The sequence below is a fragment of the Lonchura striata genome, chromosome 7, assembly GCF_046129695.1.
Source record: "Lonchura striata isolate bLonStr1 chromosome 7, bLonStr1.mat, whole genome shotgun sequence".
Lineage (NCBI taxonomy): Eukaryota > Metazoa > Chordata > Aves > Passeriformes > Estrildidae > Lonchura > Lonchura striata.
Window position 1 is genome coordinate 18238977 of NC_134609.1, and position 25174 is coordinate 18264150.

Sequence of the window (25174 nt, forward strand, 5' to 3'; positions counted from 1 at the left end):
CAAGGCAGAGCCACAGCTGCTTTAGTATTAGCATTTTTGGCCGGATAAGGATTATGCTCTATGGTCAATGCAGGGTTGATGCCCTTCTATCTTACAAACTGCCACATGCTGTGCAAATAAATAAGAAATTAAAATGTTGCATGCTTTTAAACAGCTGTTTAAGGACTTGGAGTTTTATTTAAAAGTATTTTGTCTTATTTTAACAGTTTGTATCACATAACTTGGGCAAGGCAGAGTATATGACAGTCTATAACAGCAAATGTGATGATGTACTTAAAGAACATTTTTTTCTGAATAGATATGCATACTGCACATTCCAGTGCATACTGCACCATCAGCATCAAGGTCACCTATTAAATGGCACAGTAAACGAGGAAGGCAGGAGATCAACCATCCTTATTAAAATATATTATGGTAGACAATGGTTTTTATTTTATAGTCTGGCAAAAAAGAAGTAATGTAAGGTAAAAATCAGCCAAACTACTTACAGCTATTAAAAAAATATAGCTATTTTGAAAACAATTTTAGACTATTTATTTTAGTTTATTACTATGCTTTAAAAATTACTTATACAGTGCAAAATATAATTCAGTTGAAAAACATAATAAGGTGATTAACAGCATGTATTTTAATTTTGATATAATGGAAATAGGAAGAACATGCTTTAAGTGACTCAGCAGTTATATAATAGCTCATGCACGTGGCATTACTGTACTAATTGGTCTAATAGTCCTTTTCACTGATATTAGAAGAAAGCCAGTAGGTCTGAGAATAGGTCAGATCTATGCCTCTAGATCTACAGGACTCCAAAAGGGGTCAAATAATCAGGGAGTAGATGAAATTAATAAAGCCAGAAGTCCCCAGTGGACAGGATTTAATTTGACTCCCTTCATAACTTCTATTTGATAGTTCAAGAAGCATTTCAGGTCAATTATATTAATAGAAACTGTTTGAGTGAAAAGATGTTAATGATTATCCAGAGCTAATTAGCATAGTTATTTTCACTCAATCTTCTACAAAGAGAAAGGCAGAACATGCACACAGAATCAGACTCTCTTTTTGATCAGTGATGGAAACTGGCAGAGGACAAAAGGATATGTGCAACAACTTAGCAGCTTTTAGTGACAAGCCAATACTCTGCAATGAAACCCAAAAATAAACACTGAAATTTATAATTTATTAAATAATGTTTAACAGGAAAACTGAAGCAAAACTGGAATGTTACAGTCACTGCCAAATATTAGTTTTTGCTTCTTTTATATAAGCCTACTCTACTTCATTCCTCTTGCACTTTTCACATCAGCAAATGCATCTGTAGATCTCTGTATCCCTCAAGCACACAGGCACAGAGATGGTAAAAGTCACAGAAAATTGAGAAGTATTTAATAAGAAACAAAAATGAGATAACTTAACTAAACAATATAGGATCTAGTGTATTGGAACCTACAAAAACTAATCCAATATTTTTCATTTAATAGTTCTTCATAGGTCCATCACTCAGACTTCTAGATGGTGTCACGATGAAGCAGTCTGGCTGTCACTTATATGCTACTGAAGCTTTTTTTCTTTTCTTGTTTTTTCATGTTTCTTCTCATGGTTTACTGCATAAGAAACTATTTTTATCTGGTCCAAACCCATACCTGTTCAAATCTGGATACTTGATACTTTAGACACAAAAAGTACAATTTGAAACCATGGCAAATCATAGCCACGAAAAATCTCTACCTGTGCTCAGATTCAAGCACCCGACCGAGCTGCTTCAAATTAAGTAACACCTGATGCACGTTTTAATGAGGTTTGCTGTTGCTTCAAGTTGAATCTGCTCCCCTTGCCTGCAAGCCTGGCTATGACAAGAGGTGTGTGTTACCGTGTAATTAAGCAGCAGTCATGAATGATGCTGTCCTCCACGAAGATGCCGCTCTCCTCGTCGGTCTCGATCAGGCGGCCGGCGTGGTACCACTGCACTTGGGTGCTGTTGTCCACGTAGGTTGCGGTGCACTGGAAAGGCAAGCGGTCTCCATGGAAAACCACTTGTCTTTGTGATGGGATCAGCTCGAAGAGAGGAAGTTCTAGAGGAGCAGCTGCAGAGAAAACAAAACAAAACAAAATAGGAAAACAAAGTCACAGTTAGTTCCACTCTTATGAATATTATAACGTGAAATAATTGTATACCATTCTAGCTTCTTATATCTTCATGTGAAAATGCTAACGTAAGAGATACGACCACTAACTACCCACTGCAGTCTGATCATGTTGTGAGTTCTAGAGATCACATTTTTTTCACTGGTGTGAGCCCATATAAATATAGGATTACCAGAATATCTACAGAAAATGAGTTTAATGAAACAGGTCACAGAATGGTTGAGGTTGGAAGGGATCTTTTGAGATGCTCCAACCCAGCCACCTTCTCAAGGCAGGATGCTTTACTATACAAGTGTACAGAATAAAAAATGTGATTCTTCCAATTAGAGAAAAAATACAGCTATTAATATATGTTCAGTTAACACTTACAAGACCACTGTCAGTAAAGGAAACACCCACTGTGCTCCAGAAAAAAACTTACTGTCTAGAGAGCCTGAACTCCATATGCCTGGGATTTGGCTAATTACAAGACTAATAATAGCTAAACTTTTCACTTAAGTTCAACTGTCCCCATGACTTTTCATTTCCCGTTCCTTCTGCCTATTCCACAAGTCATGTCTACTCTCTAGATAATTACTTAACATTAACTATTTATCTAAGTAGCTCTTTTTATCTATTTAAAGATGAATACTTTTTACCATATTTTTAAAACTAACTTTATCTCTCAAAGCTTTCCCCCAGAAACACCCCAATAATGAGAATACTGCACATTCTAAGCAGGCTATTACAAAAAACAGCTCTAGTCACAAATCAAAATGACTAAACACCATTTTAAAAAAATGCATATTTGGAAGGTATTTACATTTTCGGCCATTACGTAAGTCTGCTATTTCATAGATTTGAGAGTGATTGAAGGTTATTTTCCTCAGTCCTAAAGTCCCATGAACATTGTGCACAATAGTTCCTAAAATACAGCCTTTTCACCTCAGGTTCCAACAACAAACAACTCACTGAGCCTGGATCACTTTTCAACCTCACTCTGCAATCTCACCTTAGACAAAAGGCCTACAGCCTTGCACCTTGGTTATCATTCCACCTTGATGAGGAAATAGAATTTTAAAGATGTATCTTATCCCTTCTTTTTCTTCTGTTTTCATTTAAAGGCCTCTCATCACTGATATCAATCCATCCTATAGAGCTGTCAGCTGAAACATCACCCTTCCACCATTTGCACCACTAGTAACTATCTCAAACATCTATTTTTCTGGTAAGTACCTTTTTTTTTTTTTTTTTTTTCATTTCACTGCTTTCCATTTTATCTTCCTTAAACTTGCTTCTCAAAATGCTCCATTGCCCATAACAAATACAGATGAACTTAGCTGTGCCTATCTGGGTTGCAAGTCATAATCACTGGTTCTCAAACTGCTAAAATTTGTGGACAACCAGTAGTGTTCTTTCTCTTACTCAGCATTCCACCCTAACACACTTCTTTATGTCATTCAGGTGCTGTCTTCAGAACTCTTAAAATATGAGAAGCTGCACTTACAGACCCAGCTTTGGGCCCTTGTTACTATTTTGTTAAGTAGTACATTCATCACCTGCTTTGAGACAAGAGTGAGAGAGATCACTTCTACTTTTGTATAAAAAAGAATGATGGCCAGCACAGCATGCAAAATTGAATACAAGTGAATTGAGTACAAGTGAATATGTGCTACTGCTGTTTGGGAGAAGCACACAGAGAATTAAAAAGGACTAGCTGCTCTCTACTGAAATATTTTAAGTCTGCTTTGACTATAAAGTGCAGCTTTCAGAAAGCCCTCCTTACCTGTGTAAACATCCTGTAATTTACCTTTTTATTGCACCTGTCATATGGAGATAATGATGTGATACTAAAAATCCCTTGAAACATACAAAGTATTTTTATATGACTTTTGGCTTCTAATTAAGAGAAAAGAAGGTAAACCATATTAATGCTTCATTCTAAACAGCTGCATCCTTGGTGTCATTTATATTAAATGTCTTTAACTAGCAGATGGAGACAATCTCTCTAAAAAGTTGTGATTTTTGTGCTGCATTATTAAGTCAATTATGGAATATATGGAAATATATGTTATGCAAATTTACCCATAAATTAATGAAATTATTACCAATATGTACAAAAATTAAGCATACTGTGACACATACAACAGCAATAGATACTCCTCACAGACACAAAATATTTCTCATCAATACCGTAGATCTTAACTGAGGATGTTCTACTTGGTCGAATGATTTTGGTCATGCAGTGAGTGACACATTGTGTCGTGAGGCTATGAAGTAGGAAGAATGTGAACTAGAATATCAATATCTTTAAGTCATGTTAAATCACCTGCTGAGTATATGGATGAAGCAGAGCAGTATCACTTGGAATTCATCTCTCTCTTGAGCATTGCTGTCCAAGGCTCTCCCATAACCCCTTCTGTTGTTCAGCCTTGGCGATCACCAAACCCAGAAATGCTGTTTGTTTTTTGTTTTTTTTCTACAGGTTTTGCCAATTAATAGTCAGAAGTGAATGAAAAGTTTTCTTTACTTCAGCATTTAAAAAAATGATCAGCCCTATCAACAGTGTATTAATTTTCTTTTTCTTTGCAAATTCTTTTAATTGCCAACAAAGATGCAAAATTAATTAAACATACCCTTGGAATCAAACATACCATTATGCTAGGATATCCTCCTGACCAACTTTGAGAATGTACCTATTTCAGTTGGCCAAATTGGCAAACAATGCTGAAAACTCATTTTCAAATTAAAAATAATAAAATTTCTATGGATTATGACATTTGCAGACCATGGATGGTAAACATAAGTACTTCTGGAAAACATCTGATTTTAATCTCTGTGACGTCCACATAAAAATATTAATACCAGAGCTAATCTTCAGTTGTTTTCCAGGGACAGTAATGATTTAAATGTCTGAGGCTGGTTCTGTAATCGTTACTCATGCAGAGGTTCCAGTTGACTTCTGTGACACAACTCGCAGTTATGAGGATTAATCACACCAATAAGAGTTTCAGAATTAGGACCTTTATCCCAAATGGCTATAAAATTATTGTAGAGTCACATCAGCATCAGCAGGAAATACTTATTTTAAATCCATAATACAACAATCTTTCAAATTCATATTAAAAATAAAAGTATTCATTAATGCTGTACACATATTTTCAAGCTTGACTTTGAGAATAAAGTAAGAAATTCTGAAAGTATTTGGAACTATTTTGGTATTGATTTGACAGCACTTTAAATATAACAGCTCTGGTGAGCATAGCACTCTACAATTGATTTTTTTTTTCTTTGATTACATGGGTAATAAATATTAAATTGGGATTATTATTAAATATATATAATCTCTGATGCTCATATTTATGCATGTGTGTATGTGTATGGCAGACACAACAGCCTCATAAAAATAAAATATTTACTATTGCGTAGGAGGGAGTAATTTACTACTATTGAGAAGGGAGGGAGTAATTTACATGGATTTTATTTACATTTTACACACTTGAAAAATATTCCAAGATGCTCCTTCCAAGACAATTCACTGTGCTGCCCTTGATCTTGGAGCTAGCACCCCTATCTGCAAATGAGAGGTGTGACTCCTCTGGAGGCATTCAGATCAAGAGCTGATGGAGTGTTTTACAGTCTTTACCTGTCTTGTCTCTCCAGTCAGCACTAAACCATGATTGCAGCAGAGCACCACAGGAATCACTGATTGCAGCATGAATCTAAAGGTCTAACCCATCATTACAGTAATTACATCTTTTTCGTTATCTTTCACTTCTCAGCAGAAAAGGGTTTTGTTGACTGAAGGCCAGACTATCTATGCCATCTAATCTTGTATTTCAGATTAGATGCAGACTAGAATACTGAGGACATACAGAGAAGGAATCAGGTTACAAAAAACCCACTGAATTAAGATTATCTCTTGTGTCCTTTTCAAATAGAGTTTACCCCTGCATATTTTAATGCATGCAGTGTCCAAGAAATAGAAAATAGAAATTATTTTAAAAACAATTAGCAAAAGTAGAAAAATAGCAAGGTGCACTAAAGCTCTATAGGAATGTTCCAATGCATGCGCCCTTAATATATTTATAGGAGAATTTGTCTCATACACATGTACACACATAATGTATTTCCTGTTTTTCCTTACAATTCAGTTCTTGGGATTTTAAATGTGTTTCAATTTCCCATCTAATTTTGGCCTTCTATTTTGTTTTACAAGTTGGAAAGAAGAGTACAAAGGAAATACTGCTGTTTCTTGACAAACATGGAACAAATATGCTTATAGAAAAGATAACAAAGTGCATTTTTACCCATATTTTAGTTACATTTTTAAGTACCATATTACTATCTTTAGATAATATTCACTTCCAATGAGTGCAGACTACTGTCTTCCGGGAGGATGACTAAAAGCAAACCTGTAAGCACAAAACGTGGCCCATGCAACAGATCTGTCTAAACACTACAGAAAGTTGGCTAGTCATTAACCACATGATCAGCACAAGGTAGTGGAGAAACTGTCCTACCTCCAGCCAGCTTTGCTGCATTTCCTGCTGCATAACCTTTAAACAGCTACTAAGTGCATAAACCTGTACTACACCAGCACCTTCTGCTGTTCAGCCTACCAGAAACAGTTTTCTGCTATACTTTTTCTGGTCCTCATTATCTGGCTTTGTTTGCTATCAACACTTTTCACACAACCATAAATAGGAAAATCTACAGCTTTCTCCGGGCTGCCCACACATCACTTCAGCACTACAGTGCTCACGTCTCAGGATTGACTTCAGTTTATTGGTAGAAAATTCAGTTTTCTACAGTGCACCACAAGCTTCTGGGACAGAAAAAAACCCCCAAAAAAACAGAGGCTGGCATTTTGCTTCTTGTTAATCACTTGATTTATTGTATTGCCAATGGGCTTTTTATTTGAACTGAGTGTGCCTACAGAGTGCGGCACATCCTGCTGACAAAAGTGTGAGTTAGAGCTCTAATATTTGTATACAGTCTCAGTGGGAAAGAAATGTGCATGGAAAGCACAGTGGGGGGGAAGCTGGAAGTGAGGACAAAGCAAAGGAACCAATCCAAGAAAAAGGACAGATGAAAATGAGGAAAAACAAATTGAAAAACATTAGTTAAAAATCTGAATTGCTGACAGTGCAAATTATATCTGATATTTACCAAAAGGAACTGGAGAAAAGAGTGTGATCTGAATTGCTCCAACAGCTCTGCCAAAAAGGGAGGTGCAGCACAACGTCAGTTTCTGTGTTGCAAAATTTGCTGGCAGTAAGGAAAGGTTTGGTGTAGAAGGTCACAGACTGCACCATGTGCCAAGTCAAGAATGAATACAGGACAGTGGCCAAGCTTCAGTTTTAATAAAAGCTGTGCCTGGCTCCAATTTCAACATAATATCAAGAAAATACAGATGCCAACATGTATTAAACAACAGAAGAAGGTAAGTCTCTTGGGCTTGGGACAAGAAAGCTTTGTATCACATTCATTTACCACTCACTGCAGGAAAAGCAGAGCTTTTGTTTGTGTAATGGCTTCTTATTTCCACCAGATTCAGAATGCTGGCATGGCAAGAGACATTCCACACCATTTTATCAGTCCCTTTCACTGTCATACATGCTTTTCAAACAGGAGTATCAAACAGTGGTTTTGCTTTGGTTGGTTTGTTGTTGGGTTTTTTCTCTTCCCAGCATCTTATAATTAAATGATGGGGTTATGTTTCTTTTGTAATGATAAGTGCTGCACTGAAATGATACCCACTAACCACAGAGCAAAATTTCTGACAAGCATGCTGTTTCACCTAACGCTACGCGTTCTTTATCGTGTTTTTACTCCTGCAAACTTCTGTAAAGCATCAAAGGAGATCAGCAGAAGTAGTAAACAAGATTTATCATAAGTTAGAAGGACAGTAAGCCCAGGCTGTCACAGTCCATTGCTACTGGTGCTGCAGTTACCTGCGTCAGCTAACCTCATGGAGGTATTCCACAGACACAAAACAGAAGCTAAAATTTGGTGCAAATATGCTGAGATGAGCTTTAAATGAGTCTTCAAGACTCACTTGAATTATATAACGAATCTGTTTTATTTACTTAAAATAATTTACAGCTAGATAGAAACTAAGAAAGGCTGAGCTGGGGAATGTACAATTCAAATCTGGTCAATTTTGCCAAATCCAAGTAATAGAGGTTTTATCCAGCACTCAGCAGATGGATGACATTTCCAACCATGACAAAGTTATTTAACCTGTCTTTGTCTACAGGTGTTTTCTCGAGATTCCTTTTGTAGAACTAAATTATTCTTTTTGCACCAGTTCTAGGGACTGTGTCTTGTGAGGGAACACAAGAAAAAGCCCTTTCTTATTTACTGATGATAACAGTGATTTACTTGATAGGAAATCAAGTGGCAATGAAAAACAGGTAACAGCTTTCACTCATTTAATAATAGGTTTCATTTATTTAATATAAATGTCAAATGCCATAACATTTAAATTGTCAAAATGTTAAGTTACTTGAAAGATATCCACAATATGAAATTCAAGGTTTCGTTCCAGTTAAACAATTAAAAAATTGCATTGTCTTGCACTGGCACAGAAATCTAAAAGAATAGGAAAATAGTTTCCACATCACTGAATTCTTCTCCTATTAAATAAAATTGCTGCAACTTTTCAATTTTTTCTATTTTCAAATTGTCCCAGAACTCTACTTCAGAAGCTGGAGAGCATTTGATTATTTGCCATATGCTGAAATTGACATATTGACAGCAATGCTACTGGAAGATTCATCAACACAAATTTCTTCCCAGCACCAGCCAAAAACCCACTGTTAAAAAGCTAATTTTGATTACTCAAATTACCCTTATGGCAAGAGAACTGGCTGGCTCATGGCTTTGCATACTCATTACAGCTTGCAGTTAATAAAATGGCTGAGCAGTGGAAAGGTAAAGCACCCAGCTCTACAAAATCACAGAATCATAGAATGGTTTGGGTTGGAATGGACCTTTAAATGCCACCTTTAAACTGATCCTGGAATGAGCAGGGACATTTGCTCCCCAGTTGTGCTCAGAGTCCCACCCAATCTGACCTTGAATGTTTCCAGGAGTGGTGCATCCACCATGTCTCTGGGGCCCCGTTGTGAGTGTCTCACCACCCTTATTGTAAAAAATCTCTTCCTTATATTTAATGTAAATAGATCCTCTTTTAGTTTAAAACCATTACTCCTAATTTTATTGCTACAGGCTCCACTAAAAAGTCTGTCCCCATTTTTCTAATAAATGCTCTTTAGGCACTGAAAGGACGCACTGAGGTCTTGGAGCCTTCACAGCTGCAGCTGAGCAACCACAACTCCTTCAGCCTTTCCCCACAGGAAAGATGCCCCAAGTCTCCAATCATCCCAGTGGCTCTCCTCTGGACCCATTCCAACAGGTCCAACAGGTAAAATCAAATACACTGATTAGCTTTATCCAACTGGGAAGCGCAGTTTCACTCATCTTTCCAAACCTCAAATTTTTTTTTTTTTATTTTCAAATCATAACTGCACACTCGGATCACAGATAATTGCCCAGAGTCCAGAAGGCTGCATGAGTTCTCATCTACGCCAGAATGTAAAAAAAAAAATTAATTTATAAAAGAAAAGCTGAACGAGCAACAGTTCTGTTGAAGTATTACATTTTTCCATTCCAAACTCTTTTCAGCCCATCTGGCAGTGTCAAAAGCTCTCAACAGACATTTTTATACAAACATTAAAGAAAGTGCTGTATATTGACTTGTGCTATAGAAATGTGAAATGCCACTATGGTATAGTCCCCTTAACTGAAGGAGAGATTATTAGGATGAAAGATTTATAGGGAGTTTTCCTATGATAACAATTAAGATTAATTACAGCAAACCCTAATAAGTGTTGTTATTGGACAATATTAACATCGATTTGTTAAAAATCTTATATAATTTTACCTAAAAATCATCAGTATAAAATTTAATCCTAGTGTTTTAATGTTCATGTTACCATAATAAATAAAGAATATAGCTTCAGAGATACTCAATGGGTTGTAGTCAAGGCTGTTTGTTTTAACACTGTTTTGTTCATGAGCAACTGACTTTTGAATATGGCCAGCTAAGTGTTCAAGGGCAGGAGTCTGAAGATTAAAAAGGCCTCATTTCACTACTATTCTCACTCCACTGTGGATAATTTTTTCTCCAGCTATTTTGCATGATCTTTGGAACAGTAGTCAAAGACAATGTAGAAAATAAGACACAAGTGTACATTAAAAACCTCTAATGCAGTATATAAAGTGAGCTATGGAAAAAAAACCCAAAAAAACAAACAACTGGGTACATTTTCTGCATTGACATCAGCAAGATTTCAGGGATGAAATTTCTGTTGAACTGAATTTTCATGTATGAGCACAAATGCAAGAAAATATGTTGTAATAAAATTTCATCCCCAAATGAACTTTTTAATATTTCTGCTATTTCACATTTATAAGATTTAACCGTTACTAATTTTATGGCCCCAATCTTACAACAGTGTTCTACACTGCCACTAAAGAAATTAGATAATAATGTTTCATACTAAATTTAGGGCAACATAGTCCTTTTCCCCCCATTTTGAGACTGATTATATTAGATGAGAAATCTAGAATTTGGAGACAAAAGGTTAAAGCATTGTTTATTTCATATAACCAAATGATAATATGGAAACCAACTTTGATATACAAATGGCCACTTAACTCTGACATAAAACGAATTTACCCCATATATATTTTAAAGACCAAAATATACAGTTTTATTATCTTATTGATATACATTCTGTTATTATGAGTATTTTCTTATTAAAGAAAATCCTGAATTGCTAACATTGTAAAACAAAAGTAATTGGAAGAGGATTTAAATACTGCTAATTGTATCACTATCCATATCTTGCAAAACCTAATCCTGTGAAAGGTTATTAGTGTGAATATTCCTATTTTAACATAATTAGAACTATTCATGTGATTAGGTACTCCCTGCAGAATTACAGCTGAAGTCTTGATCCTGCATATTCTGGAAGACAATGATGCTCTGCATGAATGCAGCAAGCAACCTGTGGACTGCCAAGAAACTGCAGGACTGAAATCTAAATCTGGCTAATTAATCCATCATCCTTCCTGCTTGAGGTTTTGAGTTTAGTCAGTTACTACATACTGAAACCCCCACACAGTTCAATATTTACACTGTGTTAATGTAGTAAGAATGACTTGTAAATTAATGAAGAAATTATTGAAATGATAATCTCAAACCTGTCCCTAAGTATAAGTAAGTAACAGATGTTACCAAAAATATGTTTTGTGTACAATGAGAAAAATAAATGAAAAAACACTCCTTGTTAATTTTAAGCTATTGGTTTTTCTTGCAATACATTTTACATAGAAAAATATAAACTTATAACAATCATCTATGTGCAAAAATATATATTTATAATTTCAAGACTTGAATGGGAGTGTAGATATTTAATTTTTGGCACCACATGAAAAAAGGAATTTCAAATCTCACTTTTTAACCAATATGCCTAACACAAGATAGTTGACAATACCCTTAAAAAGATGACACAGATTGAGACTTAATTCAGTTGATTTAAGATTTAATTTAAATGTTGAAAAATTTCTTTCAGAGACAAAATTTCCCAGTATCTAGTTTTTTTTTCCTTTTTCAGCATTTCAAAAATACATATTTCTTTCAGTGTTCTTACTATTGGACAGTGGATACTAACTTACTCTGCTAGGAATGATGGGGAAACAATGTGAATTACATCAGGTAAAATTATAAAGACATTTCAACAAATACAGAATATAAAACAACACTATCATTGCTGAGAAAGCATTTGAAGCCACACTCTGTTTTAAGAATCTGTGTCAAGGAAAAAGAAAGCTGCTTCAAAAAAATGAAAGTACTTTACAGAGGAAGTGTAGAAAAGAAAATGCTTTATTTTTTCCCCCGTGGTATTACTATAACTGATTTAAAATTTCTCAAATGTTCCAAATTCTTTTGTGCTTTAGGTAAGATTGCAAAAAAGAAAAAAATACTTATAAAAATAGACTAGGGAGAAGCATGTGGCCTGAGAGAAATATACCTGAATGTTCTCCTGATCTTTAGGCATAAGAAATGCAGATTAGAAAATGTGACAGTAGATAGGTAATGATGAAATACTTCCTACCTTTGTAAGAAATTGAATCTTAAAATGGACAAGAAATCTCTAAGAACACAAGCAGAATGAATGCATAAAGCATATAATTGTGTTTTCTTCTTTTTTTTATTGCTTTGCACAAGTTTCAATATGAACAGGTATGGAGCATCAGAGCAAAGCACCTACATTTTAGCTTGACTCTGCTCCTTTGGGGGAGCAGATACTCTGATTCTCAGTGAAGTGAGGCAAACTACAAAAGACAAGCTGCTGGTTAAGTATAAACAATTCCCTAACTTTATCTCCTCCCTTTCAATAAATTATTCACATTTTCTATGAAACATTTAAAGAATTTTATTACAGAATACAGAAGTCAGAAAAGGATTTACCTCTTTGATTTATATTCCTCCCTTTGAAGTGTCCATCCTAAGTAGGGAGTCTATCCTTCCCCAGACATTTCAATAATATTTTATGAGTCAGAACTCCCTAATTTAATTCATGAGTTAACCCTTTAAACTAAGGTAGTTTACAGAATTCAGAGACTGAGTAATAATTCAAACACTATTGGACACTCACAACTATTATCTTCTTTTCTTATCTGTATTTTAAATAGGATGGATTTTTATTCTAGAGCAGTGCTAACACTTTCCTCAGCAGACAGCCCCCTAAGGCATGGCAGAAACCTCACCATACAGATCCTACACAGACAAAACTCCAATTCTATTTTGAGTGTTCACGCCTTGCCATCTCCAGTGAAAGTCCTAATTGACTATGAAAGCTTTAGTAAATTATAAACCAACCCAAAGAATTTCTCACTCTGATGTAAATACTTAGAGTTCTATGGATCACAACCAACACAGGCACCACCCATGGACAGAACACACATTCTGGCATAATACATACTTTCAAAATAATTTACTTTAATAATCCCTCTGCGAAACACCCTACAGTTGATTTTCATGAATGTGAAGCACACAGAGCAACAAGAGAATTCAAACCAAGCTCCTGGATACTGAAGCTCTGGGTACTCCACCTCTGAAAAACAGGCTCCTGTGACTCAGGAAGCATTTATGGTAGATGAGATGATACCTAAAACCAGATGCTATCTCACCCATGTCAATACAAGAAAGGAAAATTACTCAGCTGAGATATTTGTCTTGCAATTTGCTCTTACTCTGTGCTTTCCAAGTTCTATTTCTACCATATTTTCACCTAAGACTGTGTCTTCAAGGAGTGTATCTAACATTTGTGCTTATAAGTGTTTCCTTTACCTTTGAAGTTTCTTTGCTGAGGATGGTATATGGACAACATGTATTAATACTAGCTTTGCTAATTGTCTCAGTTTGCTGGTTGTAAATATTGCATGGGTTTTTCAGAGATGTGCAGACTATAGGTGAATGAATATCTGTATCTTAGAACTTCTTGTAACTCTTGTCCTACGGTCCTGTGTTAAAGCAGCTCAACATGGAAAGAGATTTTCTCCCATTCAATTCAACACAGATAATAAGGAAGTGGGAAACAGAAACATTCAATGCAGAAGCATAATAAAGAGAGAAGCAATTGATTTGTTTCTTCCAAGGAAAAGACCTGCGCATAGCTTTACACTGATGCAGAGAAAAAGGGCAAAAACAGTTTTTGGGGATTACCTTTAGCCAGCATCTCATATGGGGTCAGATGCAAAGAGTCAGAGCAAGCTCTGCTACTGTGGCCTGAGAGCCACCAGGACTGTTTAAGATTGTTTTATGGCAAGATTGTTTTATGGGGCTTTCTGGCAGACTTCTCACAACACAGCTCAGAAAGGTAAGGACAGCTACAGGAAAGGTAAGGACACTACAGGAAAGGTAAGGACACTACAGGAAAGGTGTCATGCAGCAGAACGAGCTTGTCTGAATGTGCTGTGATGCAACGATGTGAATGCATGCACAGCAAACCATCTGGCTGACTACAGCAAAACCACTAGAAAACAATGTAGACTCTTCTCTGCATTTAGATTTCCTGAGAACCGACAAGATACTACCTCTAGTTCTTTGAACCTGTCTGCTTTATAGTCCATGCAACCATATCATGACCAGGATTAGAATAGTAGACCACAGAAATCAGAAAAGCTACTGACACCAAAAAAACTCAAATTGCATGAAAAAATCCATAATGATAAAGAATAAAAATGTAATTTATTATGTATTAATGCAATAAACTCTAAGCAAAAAAAAACCAAAACCAATGTTTCTCAATATTCATTTATATTTTCTTTTCAAGCAGTTTCTTTTTTAATTAACAGAAGTGAATAATAACATGTTCTCAATTACTTTGTTATAAACATCAGTAGAGCATATTCAAAACCCAAGATTTTAATTTGCAGGAGATCTGTATGAGGAACAGCACTCTGTCCCAGGAGAATTAGATAATTTTCTTTGTGGTATAAATAAATAAATAAATACATAAATAAATGTCTTAAGGCACCATAAAATTATTTTTGTACTTTGATGTCTGCAATATTTTTTTGGAAATATTTAGTAAATATTTTCAGCATTTTAGTCAAAATATTTATCTAAATATTATTTATATTATGTCAACTGCTTTCTAACTTTTAAATAAAATCTAATTGGAAGAAAAAAGAAAGTCAGCACTTTTGAAAACATCTGTTATGATGAGTCAACGTTTTTTAACAGAAAAGCACTCCATCACAGTTATATGTCAATTGTTATTTGCAGAACAACTGAATTTTAACTTATTCATGCTGTTCAGTAACATCAATACAGTTTTGAGACTGAGAAACTAAATTCTAATATCTCTTTCATCAGTATAAATAATCAAAACCCAGCTTTAAGAGCAATCTTTCATAATCCGCGTAAGACAAAAACTCATATGGGTCTTTCCTGAGTGAAGAATTTGGTCTAGAGAATCCATCTCTCCTGGTGATGTAAGCCAGAAAAAAAAATCTCAGACTCCTATCAGACCTTGGCACTCATAATTAGGAAAATTAGAAATTTGTTGCACTCATATTCAGGAAAATATCATTTTCCTCCTGGAAATTGAGTAACTTGTATTTGGAGAAAGAGTAACAAAGCACTGCATGAAGCCAATCTCACAACCATTTTCAGAAAGATCCTTTGTCCATACCATTATGAATTCATCACAGTCCCTCGTCTTTAAGGCCGAAGACAAGGGCAACACCATACTTTGTCATCCAACTAGCTTTTCAGCCTTATTTCCAACATTGTGAGGAATTGTTTTATAACCAAACATATCTGACAGTTGGAGAGTTTTGTTAAAGAAGATTTAAGTAGCTCTTAAAAGCTGTTAGTGAAATATGCACGCAGAACCCTGGGAATTCTAAAATTGTGCAGTTACTTAGCTCTAAAAACTCCCTAAAGCAGGTATTTAACTGTTTCCAACAGGCAACTTACCACTTTGGATATCATGAGTAAGTAGATGTGTGAGAAAGATTTTCCAGGAAGAAATTCAAAAGACAATTTTTTTCTCACCTCAACATATAAAATAAATCTAAAAAGCTGATAGCAAACTGCTCTCTGTAGCTATTCAGAGTCCGCATACCTTGACTTTTCGGTTCATTCTCTAACTCTCCTACAAAACTCTATGTCCATTTCTCTCCTATTTTATTTTTTCCCTTTCATTCTTCTTTTTTTGCTCATCTTCTGACTGTGATATCTCATGACCTCTTTTAGCATGTAGAAGGAAAATCAATGTCTAGAAATACCTGACAGTATGGATGATGTTCACATGAAGGAATTTATAATTTTTAAGTTACTCAATATTTTCTTTAAGATATGTTTAATTTGATCAGCTCTGTGCATATTTCAACACATATTATTTATAAATCATTCTCAATAGCTATTATTATTTTGGTGCCAGACAGCATTCTATTATGCCTAAAATCAAATTAACTTACTGAAAATGAAGTCGCTAAATGTTCTGGGCACTGTGAGCTACCCAGCAGATACTCTGAGCACCATGAAATACCTGGCAGATATTACAGAGCTGGTGGAAGGCTCAGCAATTATAACCACTGTAAAACTCTCTGCTGATATTGGAAGCAAAGTCAAATTGCTGGCAGTCATTACAGCACTTGTTAAGTGCTCTATGGAGATTGTAAATAGGAGTGACAACTAGGTGGGCATTGTAAATTTTGTATTAAAAGTCTGATAGGGAGTCCTACTGGGAGTTAAATTATGAAATTCTGAGAAATTGGTTTCATTTCCTCTACAAGTCAGAGATTTATATTCAGTTGTTACCTGGAAATACCAATTAACAGTCCTTAATCACTTTTCTGATCATTCCAGCACTTTTAGAAGTATTTTTCGTGTTGAGAAATGGGTCTCTATGAAGATGCCCATGCTGGCTCTTTATAAAATGTGACTTTAATATTTGAAGAGTATTGCAGAATTTCAAATGTTTGGTAACACAGGCTACTGGAAATGTCTCTGCCTTGCACTCACAAGAGCTCATTCCATATTTGCCTCCAGACACCTATCTGTGTTTCCTTAACAATTCACCCGATGGACCATCTGTAGATAGTATTCACATCCTTTCACATTTCATCCAACCTATAAACATATGTATTTGTTGTTAAAACCAATTCTCCATATATCATTCCAGGCAACTTCTGATCTCCCTGCTGTTAGAAACATGTTTGTTAGCAACACACATCACTCTTCTTGTGGTTATTAGGAGAAATGCATGACTCTCCTTTTATTTGCAAAAGACATTAGCAAAGCTACAGTCTCAACAATTTTCTGTCATTCAAGCATGTCAAAGATTCAAAGATTCTGAAATTCATCCACTATGTGTGAAATTAGACTTTTGATTCTGGAACCTACTGGCATCATCTTAGGCAGCAGTGTGATACTTTTAAAAATCTCTGGTTTAATCTGCTCATTGCTAGACAATGCCCAGTGTGAAATGAGTTTTCTTCACCATATCTATCATGTTTGTTATGATGGAAAATATCCAAAAAACATTTCATTTCTAGATCTTCATACAGAATTCACCTAACTGAAGCTCACTCTAAGAATTCTATTCATTCCCAGGAAGTGGTGATAAAATGTATAGTTACAGGTTGATAAAAATAAAAAATACAAGAATTAAATTTGACATTAATATCACTCTGTCAGATACATAACTTGAAAGAAATCTTATATAAACTCCTGTAGGAATCAACAGTTTCATGAAGAATACAATGTAGAACTAGCATCATAGTTAAATGTTTTATGTCATAATTGCATATTACTGAATACATTGCAGAACAGTGGTGTTCTTGAGACATGAAATATGAACTTTCTATTTTTTTCTGTTCTCGTTCATTCTCAGGTGTATCTTCTGTGTCACACACCTGTCAGATTTATTAATTTTTATTTTATTTTTTGGATCAATTCTTTTTTTATATTTTCTCTGGATTCAATTTGTAATGCTAAATGAGAATACAACTCACCACATATCAGCTGGTTTTCCTCCAGGTTATAAAGTGACAAACCATGTAAAGCACTGGGGTAAGCACAAACTGTTTCCTCTGCTATTCGGACGGAAGCGTTTCTGGCCCATTGCAAGACCCATTTCAGGTTACAGTCACAAATCAGTGAATCAGTGTTGAAATGTCTACAAAGGCAAAGAATAACCACAATTGGTAAACATGCAGTTTCCATGAACATACTTTCTTCTGCTAAATTCAAATTATCTAATTCCAAAGAGAATTCCAGATTAATGCATAACTATGGATGCATGAATTCAAAGATAGTCTGAGACAACCAATACACATTTTCCCACTGTTTATTACTTTCATAATATTATGCAAAAATTCTGGGTTTTGTTCCTGGTCAGCATCATTGACTACAGAAATAATTTTGAGTCTGTGCTATTGTAGAAAATCATATTATAACATACTTTCATTTACTAAAAACCCCTCTAAGTAGAAACATTCAGTATACACTTTTAAATCTTAGGCAGGTAAAATTCATATCAGTAACTAGGAACTGTTAGTATAATTCCACGAAAAATATTTAACATTACTGGTTTTGTGCAATTAGAGGCCTAACACAATGTAATGCATGAAACCATGGCAAATTAGAAGATTATAAAGCAAAAAGAAAAAAAAAAAATAAAAGGGGGATCCTAGTCAGGAGGACCAGATTGGGCTAGTTAGGAATGGGGTTGAATTGTCAGTGCTGTCCATTTCCCTGCAACAGATAAAGATGGTACCTCATCAACAGGGAGCCAGACATGAATAACAAAATACTGCAAATTTTATTTTTAGAATGCATCTCTGGAAACAATCCTGCTTGAATTCATATTCAACTCTGCTATGTTTATTCTAATGTGTTTCTGAAGTATTTGAGATTACAAACAAAAGGAACGATACTCACAGGGCTTTCAGAGCTAGCAGCTCAGAAAAAAGTCCATTCATGAGACTTGAAAAAATGTTCCCTGACAAATTCCTAGGGAAAAGAAAAGCAATTTACTGTTGATTATAACAAATACAAGAAGAAAAGAAAATTGTTATAGAATATAATTTTCCCAATGCTAATTAAAAAGTTTTGCTTGCTTGAGAGCAGTAAAAACATATTTAAATTTGGTACATTGCTTTTTGGTTTTGGTAGGTGACAATAATATTTAAATCAATTCACACACTCTTGTTTTATTTTCACAGCAGAAATACATACAATTCACTTGGTCTTATAAAGAGGACACTTCTACATATTTAAAAGAGAATAGAATTTGAGAAGAGAATATTCTAGAATTTGAGTAAAAGTAATAATAAAATAATTAGTCAGTGAGACCTATATTATATTTTTATTGTGTAGACAGAATGTCACATCAAATTAAAGAAACAAAACAGTGTCTTAATTTAGTAATGTTCCAAAGAATTCAAGCAATTCCTTAAAACAGTAATGAGTTTTCAAAGTGACTACACAAATAGTTTTATTACAAAGGACTTTAAACCCACCAATTTTTCCCATCCTTAAATTAGGTCATTTCCATTTTAATTACTGCTCTGCTCTTTCTTGTCTTGATGGCTGAATGGCTCAGGCTGAATACTTGCAAACAGAGGCAATTCACTTTTACACAGTTTAACAGCATTGCTCTGCCAGTGCCTTAGAAGTACAAAAATTAAATGCTTAATAGCCAAGTAATAATGTATTTTTCTATACCCATAAACTTAAAAATTAATGCATATCCAAGATTAACATTTCAGAGCATATGAATTACCTACTTATGAAATACTGATATATGTTCCTTTCTGTCCAGTGCCTGAACACTATGTGTTTGAATTCAAAATTGGTTACAAAAATTCAGTTATCAGGAAAATTTCAGAGCTCTTCACTGGAGATATGCTGCAGATACAGGAAAAAAAAAATAGCAGACTGGCAAAGAAAATGGTTTTATTAGTTTTTCTTTAAAAAGGATGTTGTTATAATTGTTATGTTTACTTCTCTTTTGTCTACAAAGAATGTAAGCTAAACTGAAGAGTGACAGTCAGATCATGAGCAATGTGCTCACAGTCAGGGATCTATCAAGCTGCAAGAGATCTTAAACAGGTAAGGAACCAAAGTAATAAAGACAAAACTCAAGAAACCTGATTTTTGTATGCAACTGAACATTTTAAAATTTCTTAGTAGTTTAAAACAAAATTCTGGTAATAGAGTATAAAAATAAACTGGCTCAGCAACATAAAATGAAATTATTGAGTGATGATGAGATGTGCTGATATAACTGAATTAATTTTTATGATTTTATTTAACAGTGCACCTTAAGACAGCTGAGGTACAAAGCACTTGGAAGAACTTTCAAGTACCTCTTTAATTGTGGATATGTCTGAAGGAAATGAATGTTTGCATGTAGATACATATTTTTCTACCTTTAATATTTTCAATTTGTCAACAGGAAACTAAAAATACTGAGCATTTCAAAGACACATTTAACCTCTTTTCTTAAAATTAGATGGACCTAGTTACGTGGTTTTTTTGGATGTAAGGCCTGACAAGGCATATGCTGCAGCAGCTCAGTGAACTGAGACATTAAAAAGACTAGATCAGAAACTGATAACCCTGACATTTACACTGAAGTAAATCACAAGTGGTTCCAGCAATATGTAAGCAGTTAGAGAGTATAAATTTACTGACAGGGGACAGTCAGTAAGTCCTGAACTGAAGATGGGGAAAGAGTCTGCCCAGTCCTGTCCTCTGCCCTGCCCTCTCCAGCACAGGAAGTTTTAAATCGGATGCAAACCCCAGGCTCTGCCTTGAACAGCTTGCCAGGCTTCATATGGCAAAAGAAACAGAGCACCAAGAGTGAAGTTTGGTAATTCCATTTGGACTGAAGGAAAGTTTTATGTCTGGTCAGTATTTTAGGAACTGGGGACAAACTGCAAGTCACTTGTACAGTGTACATAGCAGGGTTCAGCAGATGCACCTGAGCCCCTGCCAGAGGTGCTCATTTGGTGGGGATTGAATCCATGAGCTTTTTTACAAAATTCACCAAGACATCGAGACAGACCTGACCTACACCATGCCAACCAAAAAATTCCTGACCTGTGTTACATTTACAGAAGACTGTATAATTAGTATAGAATTTCTTTTTATCAAGTGCTGGAATAATTGAGTTCCTGACAGTGACATCAGCAGAAATCCACCTAATCAACTTTTCATATTCTTCTGGCAATGACCTGGTTTAAAGTTTCCATATTACTACTAATAATTAGCAAATTAAGATCATGTTCACAGTGCTGTGAAAATCAAAAAGAAACACATTTCTATGTCCAAGAAACATAATTACAATATTTGGATATCCTCCAGTGGAAATAGATTGCTCTTTAACAAAAATTATAGAAATCTTCTCAAATCACCCAAATAACTCATGCATTTCTCAGCACTCCATAAATACCCGTTTTCTTAGTGCACATAATTTATATTATATATTAAAATATTGTCAAGTATATAGTGTTGTAAAATTCCTCCATTTCAGGTGTCCTAAAATCCCACTCTAGCTTGATTTGAAAGGGTATTTATTCTAAAAACATGTGTAACATCTTGTTGCAAATATTTCAAATATAACAAATTAATGCACTCCAAAGCTCATAGCACTTATTATGCCATTAACTCACTCCATTAATAGAAAGATGTGCTTTCAGTTTTATCAGAAGTAAAACATTTCAGTCTTACTTAGAAAGTCCTAGACTTTTTTTCTCATATACCAATATTTGTGCTTTTACAGAAATTAATAAAGCGCTTTCGCCAAAATTTTTAATATAAATGACAATTGTCACAAAACCATCAAAAATGAGTTTCATGTGTCAAAGTACCATTTGGGGCAGAATATAGATAGAAGTAGAAGCATATGAATATGAAGACTGCTTCCTTCTTAAGAGCAGCATTAAAAAGCAAAAGTTGAATACATTGGTAACAGACTAACCTGTGCAAAAAAAAAAAAAAAAAAAAAAAGTAAAAAAAAGTGGGACAGGAGGTGTAAAAAATGACAACAGAAATACAGAAAGGTCAGGTTATATATTGTGTATTTCCTTATTTGCTGAAATGGGGTATGTTTGATTAACTGTGTTAGTGGTTTTTATTTTATTTCTGGCACCATACAAAGTGATTAGTTGGTGCAATGACATCAGGTCACACAAGATATTGCAGTACAATATTATCACAGAGCTAACTGCTGATGATGATTCAGAGACAGAATGAAGAGTAAATCAGATATAGTTTAATAAAAAAATTGGAAGCAATGATGAAGTTTGGGTTTGAACCTCCAGAGGGAAAGTCCAGCAGTAGCTACTTGTTGAAAAAGATTTCAGGCTGCAACATTTTGAAACCTGAAAAGATTATGAGGGACTAAATAAATGAAGTCTGGTATATCAGCACAGTGGCATCATCCAAGTATTCCACAGCTCTTAATACTTAGATTAAATATAAACAGAATTAATGTAGATAGCAGCTCCATTACCTACCCGAAATATATTTGCATACTTAATTCTGGAACAAAGCACCGAAACATCGGGTCCAAAAGAGATCTGGAAGATTTGTTGCATTCAATTATGTCACTCCTAGTTAAGAATACATGCACCTCATCACAGCATAAAAACAGCCAAATGGTTATATATTAACCAAAAGAGGTGAACTAGTATCTTAGAAGATAATAATATCTAGAATAGATTTATTATCTTCTAAGATAATAAATCTACTCTCATATTGAGGCACTGTCAGCTGCATCTGTCCTATGACAGGAAGGCATTTTGAAATCATTTTACAGAGTAAAAATTACCAAATCCAAGAGGATGTAAAAATTAGATTGATCTTAAGGAAGATAATCAGAAGTCACTGGATGCAGTAATTTCAGAGCCTTTATGAAATTTAAGGTTTCATTAGTAACTTTGAATTCAATTTCTGTTTCCTGACATACACCTCCAGACTGAAATGGAGTAAAAGTCTTCTCTACATCATCAAGAAGCTGACCATTTCTTGTGGTTTCTGTGTGTCTGCATGTATAAAAACAATACAAGATGATACTACTAATTTATTTCTTCTTTAATCAGTTCTGTAGGTTGTCCTGTTCTAAATTAGACTGCACAAAACCACCAAGCCCACTGAAGAGTGTCTGCATTATCCCTGAAAGCGCAGGCAGTCCTCATCCTTTTAGTGAAGTATTTGAACATACTTTTACTGTACTTAGTTTAGATTCATGCATCACATCACTGGGCTAAGCCACACTGTGTTAGTTTGGGCCTGGAGATGATTTTTCAGCTCTAACTCTATTTTTTTTCAAACTGAATTAGATTTACAAGACTGGGTGAAACACATTGTGTTATTATGTTTCACCTGGCATTTGTGCTTGTAAACAGTACAAGAAAATCCCATATTTGTACTTCACAGAAGGCACATGAAAAGATTTATGTCCTTTGCTCCCACCAGTGGACTCACGGCTCTCCCTACTGGTTTTGATAACAGCCTGCAAAGATTCTTCTGTTCTGCACTTCATCTCTGCTAGCATAACACAGGGGAGCTCTAATTACCAAATCAACAACTACATAAATCAACACATATCTATACATCATTATATTTCTGCTTCAGTAAATGGCTATGAAACCAGTTCCATGTTTAAGAGCTTGCCATTTTTTCCTTGTTACAAACACTGATGCTGCACTGAGTAAATGCTGCTCCATAACCTTTCCAGAGAACAGCTTTCTCATACCTCTCAAATGGCAGCAGGTAAACACAATTCAGAGGTAACAGTAGGAACAGAAAAGTGACCTATTGTCATTTAAACATGTTTAAAAAGTATGGCTCTTCATAAACATCTAAGGCAAACAAAGCTACAGTGTTAGAAAAGTACCAGGCAGCATCAGCTTGCAGTCCACTAACAATGATCTCTTACACAACAAGCAAATTGAGATCTCAGTCCAAATAATTACTACCAGCATTAGGACATTAGATGAGATTTCTGAGATTGAGGAATGTGTGGTACTCTGAATGGCAGGGGACAGTTCCTCTTGATTGGCACTGTGGCTACATTTCTTCACAAAATAATCAGTGAGCCACCAGGAGTGGTGGTACTCTTGACTCTGGTTCAGTGAGGAGGACAATCCCTGCAAGGCAGCTGCAGCTTTTAACATAGCAGTCATGAAATGATTCACTTCAGACAAAAGGATAAGGTAGATTAAACTTTTACTAAGCCTCTGATTTCCAAAATATACCCTTTTGAAATACTACTACTAATAAAACAAATGAAGTCATTAATAAAACACTAGGCCACATAGACTACAGTGCAGCATGGACCTATTTATTAGGTCAGTGCTAGAAATGCAATTTAAAACCCAAATAAGAAAAGTGGAACATAGACTAAATGTTAATACATTTAGTCCATTTAATAATCCATTTAATCCAACCAAATCTTAAATCTTGAAAAAAAAATTCAATTTTTGAAAAGGTCAAAGAACTGGAGAGAAGATAACAGGAAATGCTTATCAAAATGACAGGAAGAATTTAAAATCTGGAAAGTATGCTAAGACATGGTCCAAAAGATACTTCAGCAATGCTACTCTATTATAACTAAGAGATTATTAAAGAGTAGGCATTATATACAGCCTAAATCTATCACATTACTTATTCTTAAGATTAAAGATATTTTTATACATTATACACCATCTAAAGCCACATATTGATTTTTTACCAATTTCTGATTTGCCAACTTTTTTTTCCCATTTTTCTTTCTTTCAAAACTCACTTATAAAATAGAAAGAGGCCAGACTAAGAGGTCTCCAGTTACCAGAATCATAATTTTTTCACTGAAGCATGGACATCATATCCATAAAAGCGTGAAAGACCTGGTGTTAAGTGCATTTACTGTAAAACAAAGTAAGATAATGGACAAGATGGAAAGGAGGGAACTAAGACTGCTCTGCAGAAATGGTCTTCTGAGTGGTTGCATTTAGAGCTTTCAACAATGACTCTGCCTCACAGCATTAAGAGAACATGAACATGAAACCTGACAATAACTAAACCAAAGTTTGGTCCACATTAAGAGAACAAGAAGATATGAACCTTCTTAAACATGAAAGGACTTGTAATTCATTAAATAACATTATTAAAAGTGAAAAATATTACTAGACTGACACTTGGGAGCTACACTTAAGAAATGTGTTATTCAAATTTCTGCTATAAACTTGGGCCTCAGAAAGAAATTTATACAGCTAACTCTTAATCACAGCCATTTCAAAATGAAAGTTAGGGCACAAAAGGACTGGATGCAAGAAAATACAACATTAATGACTATGCAGAGGGAACTGGTGAGTCTTTCTCTGGTCCTTACAGCTCAGAAAAAAATTGCCAGTGCTAGGACAGATACTCAGGCTACCAGAAATAGCAGGTATGTAGCAAATTGTACAA

At 34.9% G+C, this 25174-nt stretch overlaps 1 protein-coding gene across 1 annotated transcript in view; it reads right to left on the bottom strand.

Annotated features, from left to right (window-relative positions):
* Window positions 1–25174, bottom strand: part of ADGRA1 (adhesion G protein-coupled receptor A1) — a 253537-nt gene that overhangs the window by 131247 nt on the left and 97116 nt on the right. Inside the window, exons 5-7 of the mRNA XM_021536446.3 lie at window positions 18656–18727; window positions 17728–17891; window positions 1868–2081 (exon numbers count right to left, since the gene is read on the bottom strand). Of these exons, the coding sequence (XP_021392121.3) occupies window positions 1868–2081; window positions 17728–17891; window positions 18656–18727 (450 nt within the window). The remainder of the gene's footprint in view (window positions 1–1867; window positions 2082–17727; window positions 17892–18655; window positions 18728–25174) is intronic.